At 41.9% G+C, this 16,682-nt stretch overlaps 1 protein-coding gene across 1 annotated transcript in view; it reads left to right on the top strand.

Moving 5' to 3' along the window:
• The first annotated feature begins 908 nt into the window (after window positions 1-908).
• Kcnd2 (potassium voltage-gated channel subfamily D member 2) overlaps window positions 909-16,682 on the top strand; it is a 499,347-nt gene continuing 483,573 nt past the window's right edge. Inside the window, exon 1 of the mRNA XM_028873012.1 lies at window positions 909-2,952. Coding sequence (XP_028728845.1) covers window positions 1,838-2,952 — 1,115 coding nt within the window. The 5' untranslated portion in view covers window positions 909-1,837. The remainder of the gene's footprint in view (window positions 2,953-16,682) is intronic.

Below are 16,682 nucleotides of genomic sequence, written 5' to 3'. Positions count from 1 at the left end.
CACTTAAAAATTCTGCCGCGGAGCTTTGCAGGTTTTGCGACCCACTCGCCCCCAGAAGGCAACCAATTCCTTCGCGTTCCGCTCCGCTCACCCTCCTTCTCAGCTTTTCTCGAACCCCCCCCCCCTTTTTTTTGCCCCCTTTTCCCACGCTCTTCTGGAACCGGGGCTCCGGAGGCAGCAGTAAGCCACCGGTCCCCTTCCTCCTCTCCTCCACCAAACGTCCGCGGCCAAGAGCCTTGAAGCTTCTCTTTGTTCATCCGAGGCTCGCTCATCCCCGGGGCAGAACCACCTGGATGCTCTGCCTTGGTGACATTTGGTGCCTGGGCTGGTGGGTGGCTAGGGTGGAGCGAGAGGAGCCCAGGGGGGCGGGGGCGGAGAAAGGTCAAGGCGAGGGAAAGGCAGGAGACGCCTTTGCCTAACCTGCGTGGCGGGGCGTGCGTGCGGCTCTCGCTCCCTTCCCTGCTTATTGATCGACCGCACGGGTAGAGCTGCGCGCCGAGCCCGGGGGAGATGCGGGACCACCCACTGGCGGGGAAGCAGCGAGCAGCCCTCTCGCGCCCCCGCGCCGCCGCCGCCGCCGCCGCCGAGCGCCTCCTGCCTCCGCGCCCGGACGCCAGCCCGCTCGCGCCTCGGCCCCGGCCCCACGCCGCCGCCGCCGCCGCCGCCGCCGCCCGCCCCGCAGCCCCGCAGCCCCGCAGTCCCGGCACCCCGCAGCCCCGCAGCGCCCCGACCCCGGGGACGCCGGCCGCGCAGTAAGTTGGCAGGAGCGAGTGGCCTGGGCGGCTCGCCTCCCCCGCACCTTTTTGAACTTGTTGCTGTTGGCTCTGCTCGCCTGCGCCTGGCTTTTGGGAAGGTGACAAGGAGGAGGGAGGCACGGAGGGTGGGGGAAGGGGACGGAGAGCTCGCCAGAGCTTTATTTATGCTCCCCGGGCGCCTGGGATCCGGCTGCTCGGGAGCCGCCGGCTCTCCCTTTCCTTTTCCGGGTGCAAGGCGACGGCAAAGTCTCTATGCAACTCAGCCCCGGCGCGCACTTTGCCAGGTATGCACCGCGGGCGAGGCGCGTTCTGCGCGGAGGCAGATGATGCTGCCGCCGAGGCGGCGGCGGCTGCCAGCTCCGGGGCTCTGTGACTGTCACACTGCACCTGGGCTGAACTTGAACGGAGAGTGAAGGGGGCCATCGGGGCGAACGCTCTCGGCTGGCGCAGAGGGTGTCTGTCGTCGTCGGGGAGAAAGAGCCCCAGACCGACGCCCCCCGCCGCGAGCCCCGCACTTCACCTCCATCTCGGCAGGCGCCGCGGGAGCAGAGGCGGCCAGCGGACTCCCAGGGACGCGGGACAGTGGCTGTGACCGCATCTCTCCGGAGCTACAACAACAGGTCGTCTTTTTGAGACGCCTTTGGCGGGAAGGACTACTTCAGCCAGAAAGGGAAGGTGAAAAGGGTCTTTCTTTGGAGAGACTACCCCTGGGCGACTCCTCCTGCTCCCCCTGTCCTGCGCTGTAGACTGACCCCATATCCGCCAGACTGTGCCGGGGAGAAGAGAGGACACCTGTTTGAGGCTGCCTCCGAAGTCACCTGTGTGCTTACATGTGCCAGGAGGTGCCCTGGCCCGACTGCTGGCGGAGATCTGTTTAGGTTCTATGGAGAGAGATTTTTTAGGTCACTGTGTTTTTTTCCCTTAGTATTCCAAATACTTGTCTGTGCAGGGAAACTTGGCCTTCTGAGAACTGTGACTTCACCTGCGCCACCTCGGAGTTCTGACGCGAAGGGACGCGAGTGGGGCCCTGTGCCACTTTTTCTGGTGTTACTTTGGGTAGCCCTGACCACTCGTGTGACAACATGGCGGCCGGTGTGGCAGCATGGCTGCCCTTTGCCCGGGCGGCAGCCATTGGGTGGATGCCTGTGGCCTCGGGGCCTATGCCAGCTCCCCCAAGGCAGGAGAGGAAAAGGACTCAGGATGCTCTGATTGTGCTGAACGTGAGTGGCACCCGCTTCCAGACCTGGCAGGACACCCTGGAGCGGTACCCGGACACTCTGCTGGGCAGCTCGGAGAGAGACTTTTTCTACCACCCGGAGACCCAACAGTATTTCTTCGACCGTGACCCAGACATCTTCCGCCACATCCTCAATTTCTACCGCACGGGGAAGCTCCACTATCCCCGCCATGAGTGCATCTCTGCTTATGATGAGGAGCTGGCCTTCTTTGGCCTCATCCCAGAGATTATTGGCGACTGCTGCTACGAGGAGTACAAGGACCGCAGGCGGGAGAATGCGGAGCGCCTGCAGGATGACGCGGACACGGACAACACGGGCGAGAGCGCGCTGCCCACCATGACTGCCAGGCAGAGGGTCTGGCGCGCCTTTGAGAACCCTCACACCAGCACCATGGCCCTGGTGTTCTACTATGTGACTGGGTTCTTCATCGCCGTCTCAGTCATCGCCAACGTGGTGGAAACGGTTCCCTGTGGGTCTAGCCCAGGCCACATAAAAGAACTGCCGTGCGGGGAGCGGTATGCAGTGGCCTTCTTCTGCCTGGACACCGCCTGTGTCATGATCTTCACCGTTGAGTACTTGCTGCGCCTGGCCGCCGCACCTAGTCGTTACCGTTTCGTGCGCAGCGTCATGAGCATCATCGACGTGGTGGCCATCCTGCCCTACTACATTGGGCTGGTGATGACAGATAACGAGGATGTCAGTGGAGCCTTCGTCACACTCCGAGTCTTCCGCGTCTTCAGGATCTTTAAGTTTTCCCGCCACTCCCAAGGCCTGCGTATACTGGGGTACACGCTGAAGAGCTGTGCGTCAGAATTGGGCTTCTTGCTCTTTTCTCTCACTATGGCTATCATCATTTTTGCCACGGTCATGTTTTACGCAGAGAAGGGGTCATCAGCAAGCAAGTTCACCAGCATCCCTGCGGCCTTCTGGTACACCATCGTCACCATGACAACACTGGGGTAGGTGCTGTTGTAGGAAGTGGGATGGAGATAGCACACTGGTGGGTTGATGGTGAATCTCTTAAGGCTTCCCGATACTTGAGAGTGACTGCATTTTTCTCTTAATGCATTTAAGAAAGCAATAATGGTTTGGAAAAATTATTTCGATCTGTGAAATGGGTATGCCAAAAAGATTGGAAGTACCAGAGAGTTGCAGGCCAATATTAAGTATTAATACAAGAGAGTGACAAGTATGGAATTAATAGACTAATTAATAGATACAGATAGCGTGTTTCAACCGAAGAACTCTGTCTTATTTTACATAATTGTAAAAGTTGTAGATATGATTATCAAAATATTTTCTAATATATCGGTATGTCATCATGATCATTTTCATTATGGCTATTAGGTTATATTTAGAATACCAGACCTGAAAGTGGTCAACTATACAAAATATAATGTTTGAAAGTCTAGGCTTGTCCCCCTTCCTCTCATTTTTTAAGGAAGCATATGACTCTCATCTCTACAGTTTTCAGAAGCTATGGACCCCATCAAGCAAAAGAGTCTACAGATTGTCCATTAAATACATATGGAAGGCAGAGCAGTGTCTGTGAGATTAATGGTTACCATAGGCCAGTTGCTGTGTAGAATTTCGAGTTCCAAATTTCTTGTAGAATTCTTTCCTTTAATTTGGGGCATGAAGTTTTAGAAACCAAAGGAATATATTCTGAATCCATGATTTCTGAAATGGACTTCTAAAGAAAGAATTAATATTTCTTTAGATGTGTGAAATGATTATGAATGTTAGTCAAACTGCAGAAAAGTAGCAGCACTCGCCACAGTAGAAAAACTAACAAAATAATAAAATTGAAGGAGCCCGCTACTTTTTTGAGTTCTTGGAGATAATCCTTGGAGAGATACTAGTGCTTTCTTGAGCTCTGTGCTATCTTTTTTGAAAGCCCAGGTAATCAGCAAAAGAAGGATTTGGTAATGGCTGTAAGAAAAAGTTATTCCCAAGGCTGTGTCTTAAGTTTTGTGTTTCTGGCTCATTTAATTGGCTTCCTTAAGTGACATTGTGGTTAAAGGCACCTTGATTTTATTGGACATATTGTGAAGAACAAGATTTCTCATGTTATATGGCCAACTAGTGGAATATGTTTTCATGAGAGAAATGTTTGCCTGAGGAAATGAAAAAACTGGCCTAAAGTAGAATATAATATTCTGGATTTTGATTAAGTCTCAAGTATCTTTGAGTGTACTGATAGATTTCTGAAACATGATTGAATGAAATATGCATCCTTTTGTTTTCTATTTCCTTTTATTTTGTTGCTCGTTTTGGGACAGACAGGAGAAGATGTAAAACACCTTAGCAGTACAAGTGCTTACCCCTTATCAAAAAGAGTTATGGTTTCTTTCATTTCCTTTTTTCTTTTTCTATCCTGTCTTTGTGTTCTGTGGAATCATGAAAGGACAATCAGGTAGTGTGCACTGCTTCATGATTTCACATTTGAACTGTACTAAAGAAGATCTATGTTAAGAAGAAAACAAAGGAGGAGCTACTAAAAGGCAGCACACTTTAAAAACATTTGGTGTCATGCAGGTTTTTTTTATGAGATCTCCGTGAGTCATTTAATGTTGCACATTGTCTAGATGACTGAATGTAGTTATCATTACAAGGAATGGGGACGAGTTGTTAATTTTAAGGAGCTGAAATTTCCATTCTAGATTTGAGGAGTTAAGGTTAACATTTGTTTTTGGAGACATTTCCATTTTTTACCTTATCTTGAAATATATACTTACTTTCTGGAAAAACAGGGATATGTTAGCTATTACTTATTAGTTTTATTATATAAATTAGATGCTTACCAGCATTCTTTTGTGAATGAGTTAAGAAACTAAGTTGTGACACTTGAGCAGAATCTAAGCCATCGATTCCATCTGTCCTATGGGTTAGCAGATAAGAAACAGTTAAGTACACATCATTCTAGAACTTGGAAGCAACATGGGGTTGATTTTAAGATTTTTAAGTTTTACTGAAGTTGAGAATTTTATTTTTAAGAGATTAAGCTAATTAATGACTCTTATGGAAAACAACACTCTGGCTTTTAATATGCAGAAGCAGTCAAAATAAGAATATATGTGAACATTTAGGAAAGCCTATGCTTTATATAACATACAGCACTCTCTTAGGGGAATGTCTGCAGTTCCTTATCTAAATGTGTTTGTAGTATTTTAATTGCTTGGACTATAGATTCTGAAATGACTGGTCTTGTTGGTGTTTTATTGTTAGTAGCCTTGTGGCTCTGTGTTATTGAAGAATGACAGAGATGTGACACGTCTGTCCCTGACTTTATCTTTTATGCTGCAACTTTAGAAGGTTAAGTATAAACTTTCTGGAAAATAAGCAGTAGTTGTAGCAATTGTCAAGCTGTGTCTGATAGACGTTCAAGAATTTTCTACCAAACTTTCTAAGTTCTCTTTATGTGGCTATTATTTTTTAATGAAACTATATTTATTAATTGATGATATTAGATGTGAAGTTGATAATCCACATGACATTATCAGAAGTACCACCTGATATACATAACATTTCCATAAGAAAAAAAATTAATCAAGGCATTGTGACTCAGGTGTGACAGAATCGGCTGCTACTTCTGAGGTCACCGTAGACAATATCCATTTGGTTTGGGATTTTAAGAACGCAGTGTGCCTGTCTCGGGATTACTATATTTACATAATCTTTTTTTTGCTTCATAAAACATTTGCTTTATAATAGTTTGTAACATGATTATGCTTACCATGTAAGTGTCTAATCTTCCAGTAAAAATGTGTATAGTTTTAAAGATATTCATCTTTCATTAGTAAAAGTAGAAAACATTGAAAGCACATTTAAAAAATCAATAGAAGCACATAAGAAGAAATCTCTTTTTAAATGTTTAGATTGAGTGATCTGTACATAAGTTCCTTCATCTCACTCTTCCCCCTTTGAGCATAGTTATTGACAGACATAGGGCTGGGGGCTATCTCCCTGCCCTCCCCACTCTGGTCTCCCCTCTCAGCCCCCTGCCCTCCCCACTCCGCTCTCCCCTCTCCATCATTCAGACTCCATTGCCTTAACCTGTTTGAGCCCAGAAAGAACCCGAGCTCCTCTCAGGTCAGGGTTTGGGAGATCATACTCAGCTGTATTTTGCTGAGGTGCAATTGCTTGAAAAATAATAAATTTAGGAAATGTCTAAGTGTTCTCTAATGACCGTCAGAAATTGCTTTATGAAATTGGTCCGGTGGAGTTGAGGCTCAGTTTGCAATTCTGCTTCATGCTCCTGACTTGTGAATTGGAAGAGATTTCAGGCTGCACACTGAAGGCTTGGGGACTCATTATCATGTTAGGCAGCCTTTGTGTTCTCAGTCATGTTTTCTAATCATGTTCCTCATAAGATGAAGTTCAGGATGCTCAGAAATTCGTTTCTGTGGGTTGTTTCACTTCTTTAACCTGAAAACCAAGTCGTTTGCATCAGAGTTTTCTGTGTGGGAATAAAAGAGGCTGTGTGGCATTTCTGAAAAGCTCACATTTAAGATGAAATGCTTGGTCTGTTTGAGGCAGTGGGAACAGGATCTATCCCTGGTGCATGAGCAGGCTTTTTGGAGCCCATTACCTGTGGTGAGATGCTTTGCTCAGCCTTGATGCAGTGGGGAGGGGCTTGGTCCTGTCCCACCTGAATGTACAGTGCTTTGCTGACTCCCCATGGGAGCCTCTACTCTTTTGGAGGAGGGGATCAGGAGTGGGCTGGGCAAGGCTGGTTGGGAGCAGGAAAAGGATGAGAAGGGGATCTGTGGTTGGTATGTAAAAAAAAAAATTCTTAAATAAAAAAAACCCACTAAAAAAAGAGAAGAAAAAAGAAACTTGAAAAAAAAAGACAAAATACTGTGATTTTAAACTATGTGAATTATATTTTGATTTCTGAGCTAATTTGAAAAAAAGGTAAAAATTGATATATTCACTAGAAGAAAGAAAATATATAGTAGAATCACACTTTTGGTCATAGATATTGGTATAGTGGCATCTATTATTTTTACTAATTTTTCATTTATTTTACTACCAGCCAGTTTCCTCTCCCTCTTCTCTCCCCTTTCCCTCCTCCACCTCCATTCAGAAAGGAGCAGGCCTCCCATAGGAGTCAACAAAGCCTGTCATATCACATTGAGTCAGGATGAAGTTCCTCCCCTTGCAGAGGCTGGTGGCATCTTTCTTCTTTCTCTCTCTCTCTCTTTCTTTCTTTCTTTCTTTCTTTCTTTCTTTCTTTCTTTCTTTCTTTCTTTCTTTCTTTCTTTCTTTCTCTCCCTCTTTCTTCTTCTTCTTCTTCTTCTTCTTCTTCTTCTTCTTCTTCTTCTTCTTCTTCTTCTTCTTCTTCTTCTCTCTCTCTCTCTCTCTCTCTCTCTCTCTCTCTCTCTCTCTCTCTCTCTTCTGTTTTTGAGACAGGGTTTCTCTGTGTAGCTTTGGAGTCTTTCCTGGATCTCACTCTGTAGACCAGGCTGGCCTCGAACTCATAGAGATCTGCCTCCCGAGTACTGGGATTAAAGGTGTGTGCCACTGCCACCCGACTTTAGTGGCATCTAGTTCTAAAGCCAATAAAAAAAATTCCTGCTTTTATTACCTTTATTATATTTCAATTTTAATAGTTATAGTGAATTATAATTTTTGTTTGTTTTCTGAGACGAGGTTTCATGTACACTAGGATGGCTTCAAACGCAATTTGTAGCTGAGTCTGGTCTTAAACTTTTAATTGACCTACCTCCACATGCCAGATTTTGAGATTCAAGGCATGTGCCATCATACTCAGTTTGTAAATTTTGCTTGTGAGAAATAGAATGAATGGGAGTCTAGAGTTAGCCCAGTGGTAAAGGGCAAACAGCAGAAGAGAATCCTGCATTTTGGTCTCAGTATCAAATTAAAATTAAAAAAAAAAAAGAGGAGAAAGCAAAGTAATTTTATTGCAATGTTTCTAACAGTCAATCATTTCTTCTTGGAATAGTATTATTTGAGACAAAATTATCTTACACACACACACACACACACACACACACACACACACACACACACACACACACCAAATAAGACATTTTTATAAATGTGTATTATTGAAAAGAAGACAGAAAATGCCTTTATTTGCGACAGGGTCTCTCTCATCATCCCTGACTCTCCAGGGTCTTACTGTGTAGATCATGCTAGCCTTGAAGTCATAGAGACATGCATTTAAATGACATCTCCCTACTACCTGTCACTATGTGGGTTCCATAGGTTTGGGGGATGCTGGGATGATAATCTGCAAAATTGTTTATTTACAAACTTCCCCTTTTCCCATCATTCTGAAAAACGTGTGGGATCATGGTCCTTGTGTTGTCTTCTACACAACAAATAGTGTTAATGTGTTGATCTGAAAATCTTTTAAGGGGAGAGGCACACAGATTATGTTCCAGGTAGCATCCATTTTTCTTTCAGTATACTTATATCATTTATATAAAATTCTTTATAGTAAATTGTTGGATGTTGACATGGACTTTTAAAGAAGTACAGAGAGAGGAGATAGATATTTTTACTTTTCAGCATCAAAGACAGATCTTAAATGGTTTCACTATATTTTACTGTTTAATTAGAATTAGAAATAGTGTCTGGTTATACGTTAAAATTATGTGTTTTAGCATCTAAAATGTAAAAGTTGAGTTTTCCCTTGATTTCCAGACAGAAATATGCCAGGAAAAAAATATGTGTGTTGTAAGGGAACACTGATTTCCAGTGTGTCTATTGAGATTTTCCTTTCCCATCATCAGCTCCTCTTGAGAGTACTCATTAACACTGATTTTATTTTTATAGTTAAATCACTTAGTTTCGAGATTTCCTCCCAATTGTATGTATCTCTGTGTGTATATATCTGTCTGTGTGCATGTATGCATGTGCGTGGGCTTGCGTGTGAGGCAAGAGATGGAAGCCAGGTGTTGCTACTTTACAGACCTTCACTTAATTTTTTGAGACATGGTCCCTTTGGAGCTGGAGTTTGCTGATTTATCTCCACTTGGTGTGCCAGCGAGTTTCAGGAATCTTGGTTTTAACCTCCGCAGCATGAAGATTATAAATGCTTCTTTACGTGGGTGCTGGGTTCAAACTGGCCATGGCTGCACAGGGAGCATTTTACTGAGTCTTCCCTGCTGCCTTCTAGTGGTTTTTGAATGAGCTGAAGTGTAAATGTCCTTTTTTTCTTTTTGTTGTAGTCCAGGCTGCCCTCTTACTCCATGCGTAGGTGAAGATCACCTGGAACTCCTGATCCATTTGTCTCTACCTCCGAAGTGCTGGGATTGTAGACTTGTCCGCCACACCTGGCTTTGGAGTTCAAATTTCTTATTACCTGGTTGCTAAATTTCTAGAGGAAGAAAGATGAGCTTGTATTGACAGTCTGTCATTTTATACATGGGAGATTATTGTGGACTGTTCATAATTCACACAATGAAATTGTAGCAGTAATTTTAGAAATTTCATTTTTTTAAACTTTTTATTCCTGAAAAACGTATATTGTAACAGTTATCTAGGGGTTGCCTCTAATGCTACAAAGAGGAGTGTGGATAATTAAGTAGGCTGTTTATTTCATTAACACAGTTCCTTCCCCGACCCCAGTTCTGAACTCTTAACTCTCTGTTCATGGCTGAAGCATCACTGCTGGACTACATGTGTCTCACTGCAGTTTCTGTCCTTATTTATCCAGCCCTGAGGTAGAGCGTGAAAACACCCAGTCACTCCCGCAGGACGGCATAGTCTCTTCCAGTGAACTTTTAGGCCATTTGGAGCAAACTAATTAACGGTACATGACCTGATACAAATGAAAATCAAGCAATTATGTTGTCTAAAGTATCTTAAAAGACTTGGTTTATGAACTCCTGAAACTATGCACTATAAGTTCTCTTTCGTTAAAAAAATAAGAACAGTGAAGAGAACATTCATTGGGAAGAAGTATTTTTTTTTCTGTCAGAGTTATAATTCATTCCCTTTCCCCCCATGTTATGTATGTCTTACATTGTCTTCCAAACAACCCCCCTTCTCTCTCTCTCTCTCTCTCTCTCTCTCTCTCTCTCTCTCTCTCTCTCTCTCTCTCTCTCTCCTCATGCTGTCCAAATATCCAGAAATGAGTTCAACCTTGACAACAGGAGGGTTTGGGGAGGTTAGATAAATGCCAGCATTCCACACGAAATTGTTAAACCAGTTCCCATCCTGCCAATGGAGTTGTGTCTTTTATCTCTGGCCAAAGGAACATATGGTTACCTGTGGCACGTAGGAGCATATCAAAGCCCATGCTGGCTTCCAGGCTCCCTCAAGATCACAAGTACTTGCTGTCCATTTTCAAGTCCGCAGTAACACCCTAGTCCTTCTGGCCCCCTTCTCTACCCTGAACTCTTCCCAGCTAAAGGGCTTCACTCCCCCCAGCTACTCATCCTTCTTCAAGTCTGGCTGTGCTCACTGTCCTCTCTTTTACTTCCACACACGCTCACTGCGCTCTTTCTCTGTATCTCGCTATGTCACTACATCCACTGTCCTTTCACACTTTCCCACATGACTGTGTGTAGTCTACTGATTTCTTTCTCTGCTCTGGGGATGCTTCTGACTGTTCTCTCTCTCTCTCTCTCTCTCTCTCTCTCTCTCTCTCTCTCTCTCTCTCTCTCTCTCTCATCTATAATAAAAACATTCTCTAATAATGAAATGGTCAGATTGGCAGTTTCTTTACTGTACCCCCCACACACACACACGTGTGTGTGTGTGTGTGTGTGTGTGTGTGTGTGTGTGTGTGTAGATGAAGGAGGGGATGGTAGAAAGGGAAAGAGGAAGTGAAAAGTAAAGAGGCAGAGAGGGAAACAGAGGAGAGAGAAGAGAGGGTAGAGAAGGAGGAAGACATTGTTATCCCACTAACTTCAGAAGCCAGCTTTGAGGTGTGGGATACTGTCTAACACTGTAACATTACAAAGAATCCCAGGAGGGGAGTCGTGTTCCTTCATTTTTGTGTACATTTGCAGGGCTCTTTAATTCAGAGAAGTCCATCTGATTGTTTTCCCCTTAGTTTCCCCTTCTGAGAGCCAGCATTTGCACTGACCTTCATTCAGCCTTTGCAACCTCCCATGCCTGCAGCATCTCTATTTGCAATTACACTTGAACGTAGTAAGTGCCATTTTATGTACATCTTCTGGTTGTACTTCTTTCTTTCCTAACTAGATTCAATGGCTTTTGAGATGTGAGTGAGGAGCCATTTTTCTCCATCACTGCTCAAATGTAGAAAATGATCTGTGCTAATATGTTGTTGATCGAGGAGTGAGAGGATACACTTACCCCACAGAGAGATCCTTAATAGCATGGAGCCGTTCTTCTCAACAGGCAAAAATACACCTATCAAGTCACACATGTGCTTTGTTTTAAATTTATTGCTTGAGATTTGGTCTTCTAATGTAACACAGCCCACCCTTTCTTCCTTCCTCTCTTTCTTTCTTTCTTTCTTTCTTTCTTTCTTTCTTTCTTTCTTTCTTTCTTTCTTTCCTTCTCTCTCTCTCTCTCTCTCTCTCTCTCTCTCTCTCTCTCTCTCTCTCTCTCTCTCTCTCTCTCCACCTGCCCACTGACCCACCTGCCTTTCTTCTTCTCCTCATTATTATTTTCATTCTTTTACTGTAAAATACTACGGAACATCTCCAGTTTATCATCTATAACTAGTTGTTCTGCAAAGCTCTGAATTAATAGTTGCCTCTGGCTATTTCTTTAATCTGTTTCCTCTGCTGAAGAGTACCTAAATTGCAGATGCCCCTAGGGAACAAAAGGGGACAAGTCCTGTAAGTCAGTCAGCCACTCACTGCCTTTTCTTTTAAGCACAGTTCAAATCTGAATAGGAGCGGTTGAAGGAACCTCTGGAATGACAGTATCTTGACGACTCTGCCACTACAAGGTTTTTTTGTCCCTTACCCATTAGCACAGGGTGACAAGGTGTTTTGGATGTTGTTGTTTTGTTCTGTTTTCTGGTTTGCATACAGATAGTGAACCCTTGCCTGCAAGGGATGGATGTAAGCTATAAATGTACTTGCTATCAGAAAGTTCAGAGGTCCTCTTAATAAACACCTCTTTAATTAAAAAAAAAAAAAGCACTTTCTAAGGGTTTAGGTGTGTTTAAAAATAATGAATGAGCACACAAAATAGTGTGGGTTATGGAATGGGGGATGGATCTTGGAGGAGATGGGGCAGGAGAATTGATCAAAATACAATATATGAAATTCTCAAAGAATTATTTAAAATCTTTTCGAAACTTAAAAAAGTAGTTCCCAGTTGTAAATGAGAATATAGATGCATATGTTCATTTAGTATGATCAGTTTTGCCTTGGAAATTTTGACAGGTCTGTTATGTAAAGAAAATCTGAATCACATAAAATGTGGGGGGAGTAGAGAATGAGTTACCAGAAGTTAATAGTGACAAAAAAGTAACATTGAGAGAGTAGGATGAAAGTTGAAGTAATGTCAAGTAGGATGGGAAGGAAGGCTTTGTTCTAAAACAGAATTGTCTTTCCCCCCCTCCAGTAAAATGGCTCTAATTCTAATATGCTTCTCATTTTCTTCCCCTGAGGAGTACCAGTCACAGTGCTTTCAGAAATTCAGAGTAACACCAGTATCATATATTCTTAGGAAATTAAAATGTGGTCTGCAGAGTTCAACTTAATTTAACATATCTGTTGAATCCTTATTAGCCATCATTGACTACTGCAGTAAACTACACCCAACTTCCCAATGTTAAGACACACTCAGAATTAGAGTTGTGGGAGAGACAGAAAATAAGCACATAGATACATAATGTAACACCAGTTTGTGATGAGTTCCATGAAGGTCATAAATTGTGTTGAGATAGCTGCTGTATTGGAAAGGGCTAGATAAAGACCTTTCAAGAGGGATGCGTTTGAGCAGAAGACCATCATGGCAAGTGATGGAATGAAAGTGAGAATGTCAGAATGATGCTTTAGAGGGAGGCAGAAAAGAAGCAAGTTAGGAACATTCCTTATCCACAATACTTAAGACTAGAAGAATTTCAGACTTTTGCAGGTTTTGAAATTTTGCAAATGCATAATGAGCTATCTTGGGTATGCAACCCAAATCTAAATGTGAAATTCATTTACATTATATACATTTTATGCACAGAGCCTGAAAATAATTTCACACAATAGTCTTCTTTCACTTGTGTTTTTACTGGGATGTGCTTACCTGGGGGTTAAATGTAGAATTTTCCATGTAAGACATCACAGTGACACAAAAGGAAGTCTACATTCGGTGGCATTTTGACTTTCAGTTCCAGACTAGGAATGCTGAACCTGTGCAGAGCTCTCACAGCGAGCGGAGCTTGGCTAGTTCTGTCTAGTGCCATTGTAATTGAAGCAAATGGAGTACAGGACTCAGGAGCAAATGGGTTGTGAAAAGTGTGTGGGAGGAGAGGATACAGGACATTGGAGACCATTGTGAAGACTTCTGGCTTCCACCAGCTCCAGCTGCTAGATTTGGCATTGTGAGATATTGTGAGGTAGAGAAAAAAAAACAAAGGAGGAGCACAGCACCTTTTTATCTCTGCATACATCTGCGGAGCCTTCGCTTTATAGGATTCCATTTGAATGTTTTACTTGTTAGTGTTCCGCTCTGAGAACTAGTCTTTTATGCTGGCCTTCTCCACGAAGCCTTCTAGTTTCCGAACCCTGCATCATCTCCAGTCACTCCATGTTGACACTTGCCATTCCACATAGAACTTGGGGTTTTAACTTTGGCCTTTTTAAGTTGAAACGCTTTTGTGGTTACAGTGTGTGCCTTTCAGGGAGTGGTTTTCCTGGTCCACTGTACACACTGAGAAAAGGTCTGTGTTAGTAAGGTTCTGGTCGTGTAGTGGGATGATGTTTGCACACCAGTGGGGGAGGCCAAGCACAGAGTAGTTTGTCTCAAGACGAGCAGGAGTGGGAGAAACCAAGACAAATGTAAGTAAAAAGATAGGAGAATAGGAGACATTAAAGAAAGGGGAGCATGGTGGCGACGTGATATTGTTGCTGTTAGAATGAACACAAGTTCTGTAATATTTTGAACAATTTTAATGCTGTTTTAAAATTAACCTCTTCAAGGACATACAAATTCCAGTCCTTAAATTTGTTATATTTACCTCAGCTTAAAATTATAACCAGTTATTTACAGAGTTGTTTAAAACCGGAGTAGCTTACAAGATATGGTTAAATTGCTCTTAGCTGAGAAAAAGATTAGTTAAATTGAAAAGTTGGATTCTACATTTTAGCTTAAAAGAAAGAGCTGGTGTTCAATAGATATGGAACTTTTTCAGAGATGACAGGATAATTTAAAAATTTTGAATGTGGATTTGAAGATTAGCAGCTGTCTATTCTAATATTAGTGCTTGAAAATATCACACTGATCTTGAATTCTATTTAAAGAATTTTTGATACTTTTTTCTCACTTTGCAGTAGGTACATATATATCCTTTCTAGGTGTTTTGTTACTTTTGTGAACTTGGAAGGAAAAGTGGCTCACATATCTTGAAACCTGTGAAGATTCCCATATGATGCATATTTTTTAGTATAACCAGATTGGGACCATGCAAGTAACAGGTGTATAATAAAAATATACAGAGAGTGCTTTGATAAGAACCACAATGCTGGAGAATTAAATATAATCATGAATGAATACTTGGAAACCCTTGTGTTTAGAAGAATCATAATTGAATTAACATCATAAAGTGTGTATAAGAGAATTAATATCATAGTGTGCATTTATGAATTAACATAATAAAATGTCTATCCACATACCAACAACACAGAGAGTATACATTAATATATGCTTGACACTAGGGATTGCCTGGGACATTGCAGCCTGGCACACTGTTAGTGATGAAGCATCTTCCTTCATTCCACATGATACTGTATCCTACCCAGAAACTCCTCAGGGTTCCTGAAGAAGAAACCTAAGACTCGAGAAGGTTTCCACAATGGAAATTTCCTGATATTGCCTCATCTTTGCGTGTGATGAAGTTGGGCTGTGACTTACACGTTCATAATTACTCTCCTTACACGTTTTAGACCAAGTCATTGTTTCTCCCCCACATCTTAAGTAAAATTACTCTGTCTAACCCTATTCTAGTTTAATGCATTTTTGGGGAAAAACATTATGCATAGTGCTTTAGATAATACTTTAGAATTTATAAAAATGTTTTCAGTTTTTACCAAATGTGGTTTTGGACTGAAAATCAAGCATGGGTATTATAAGCTTAAGTCAGATCAATCCAATAAGGTGTACCAACATTTTATTGAGTCATAAAAGAATATGCTCAATGAACTGTTACAAATGTCTTGTTTTTCTCCTTCAGTCCAAAGGCATTAAAATCATTGTGTTTAAGCTTGCATAAAACTTTAGGAATTACTCTGCAAAAACTTCCTAATTTATGTTTGAGGAAAGGAAGATGAAGTGTAGATGGAACTTACACAAAATCACAGAGCTGGTTAGTAAAGACCTGAACTTGATTTGGAGAAAAAATTTTTCTTGGACGTCTAATCGTCTTAACTATAATTCCCTGCAGCCTCCTGAATTTCTTTGTTCATTTTATACCAGTTCTCATCATTAGAAAGCATTACAAAAACCGTCTAAAGGCTTCTCCACAACTTAATTAAAAATCCGATAATTCCTCTTTTATATATATATATATTCATTCAATCTAGTAAGAAACTAAAGGAGCAGTATAGCTGAGCAAATTCTTGTAGTAAGTCTTCTTGGTCATTTCTCCTGGGCAGCTGGATAACCATGGACTCTTGGTTAAACTGAAGAGATCTTATTAACAAGATGAAAGTTTCAATCCCAAGTTTTACACAAAATGTCTAAAATTATGATAGTATTAATAACATTGAAATCAGGCTGTAAATTCAGTGTGAAATATTTTACTTGATCAGTTTGGGAATACACAATGTAACTAGAAATTTAAAAGTTGAAATATTTGATAAGTTCATAATTTGCTTGAATAATTACATTATGCTTTCTTTATTAGATGTGAAGGGAACTTTATAGATGTCTGAAAGCAAACATGATAATTTAGCATGTATTTTGAGATGGTAGTGTCAAATATTTGAGCACTATGCTTCTACTTTAAAATAATGTGCAAACTGTCATTTAAATTTAATTCGAGGGATTTTGAAGGGAAAACACTTCAGTTGCCTTCAGGTTGTAAAAATTTAGCATGTTGGGAAAATCAGTAGTAAGTGGAAACTTGTAACATTTTAGGGTAGATTTCCATGATGAAGCTAACTTGATAATGTATAAGGAAAAATTTAAATGTCAATAAAATGCATTTTAAAAGCTTAGATTTTTGTTATTAAGAATTTGAGTTCTAGGAGCATGGCTGTGGTTGACTCTGGATACACACCATTTTAAGTAGCTATTATTCCTTTATGTAACTCCTGTCACTCATCTATGCATGGTCCTCTTTATTATCACTTTATGTCTTTGTTAAACTTGGTAGCTCTAATGGTGAAATAAAAAAATACAAGCCTTTTATTTTATAGGAACCTACATCTAAGCACACGCACCTCGCACCTCCTTTTCCTTCACATTTTGTTGTGTCCCTTTCTCTCGCCTCACAGGATAAGCATCAGCTTATATTCTGCATTTCTCACCTATTAAACATGAAAATGTAACTGACTTTATTGAATGTATGAAT

This window comes from Peromyscus leucopus, chromosome 3, assembly GCF_004664715.2.
Source record: "Peromyscus leucopus breed LL Stock chromosome 3, UCI_PerLeu_2.1, whole genome shotgun sequence".
In the NCBI taxonomy this organism is placed as follows: Eukaryota; Metazoa; Chordata; class Mammalia; order Rodentia; family Cricetidae; genus Peromyscus; species Peromyscus leucopus.
Note: the sequence above shows the minus strand (reverse complement) of the source record. Positions and strands in the feature narration are given on the sequence as shown.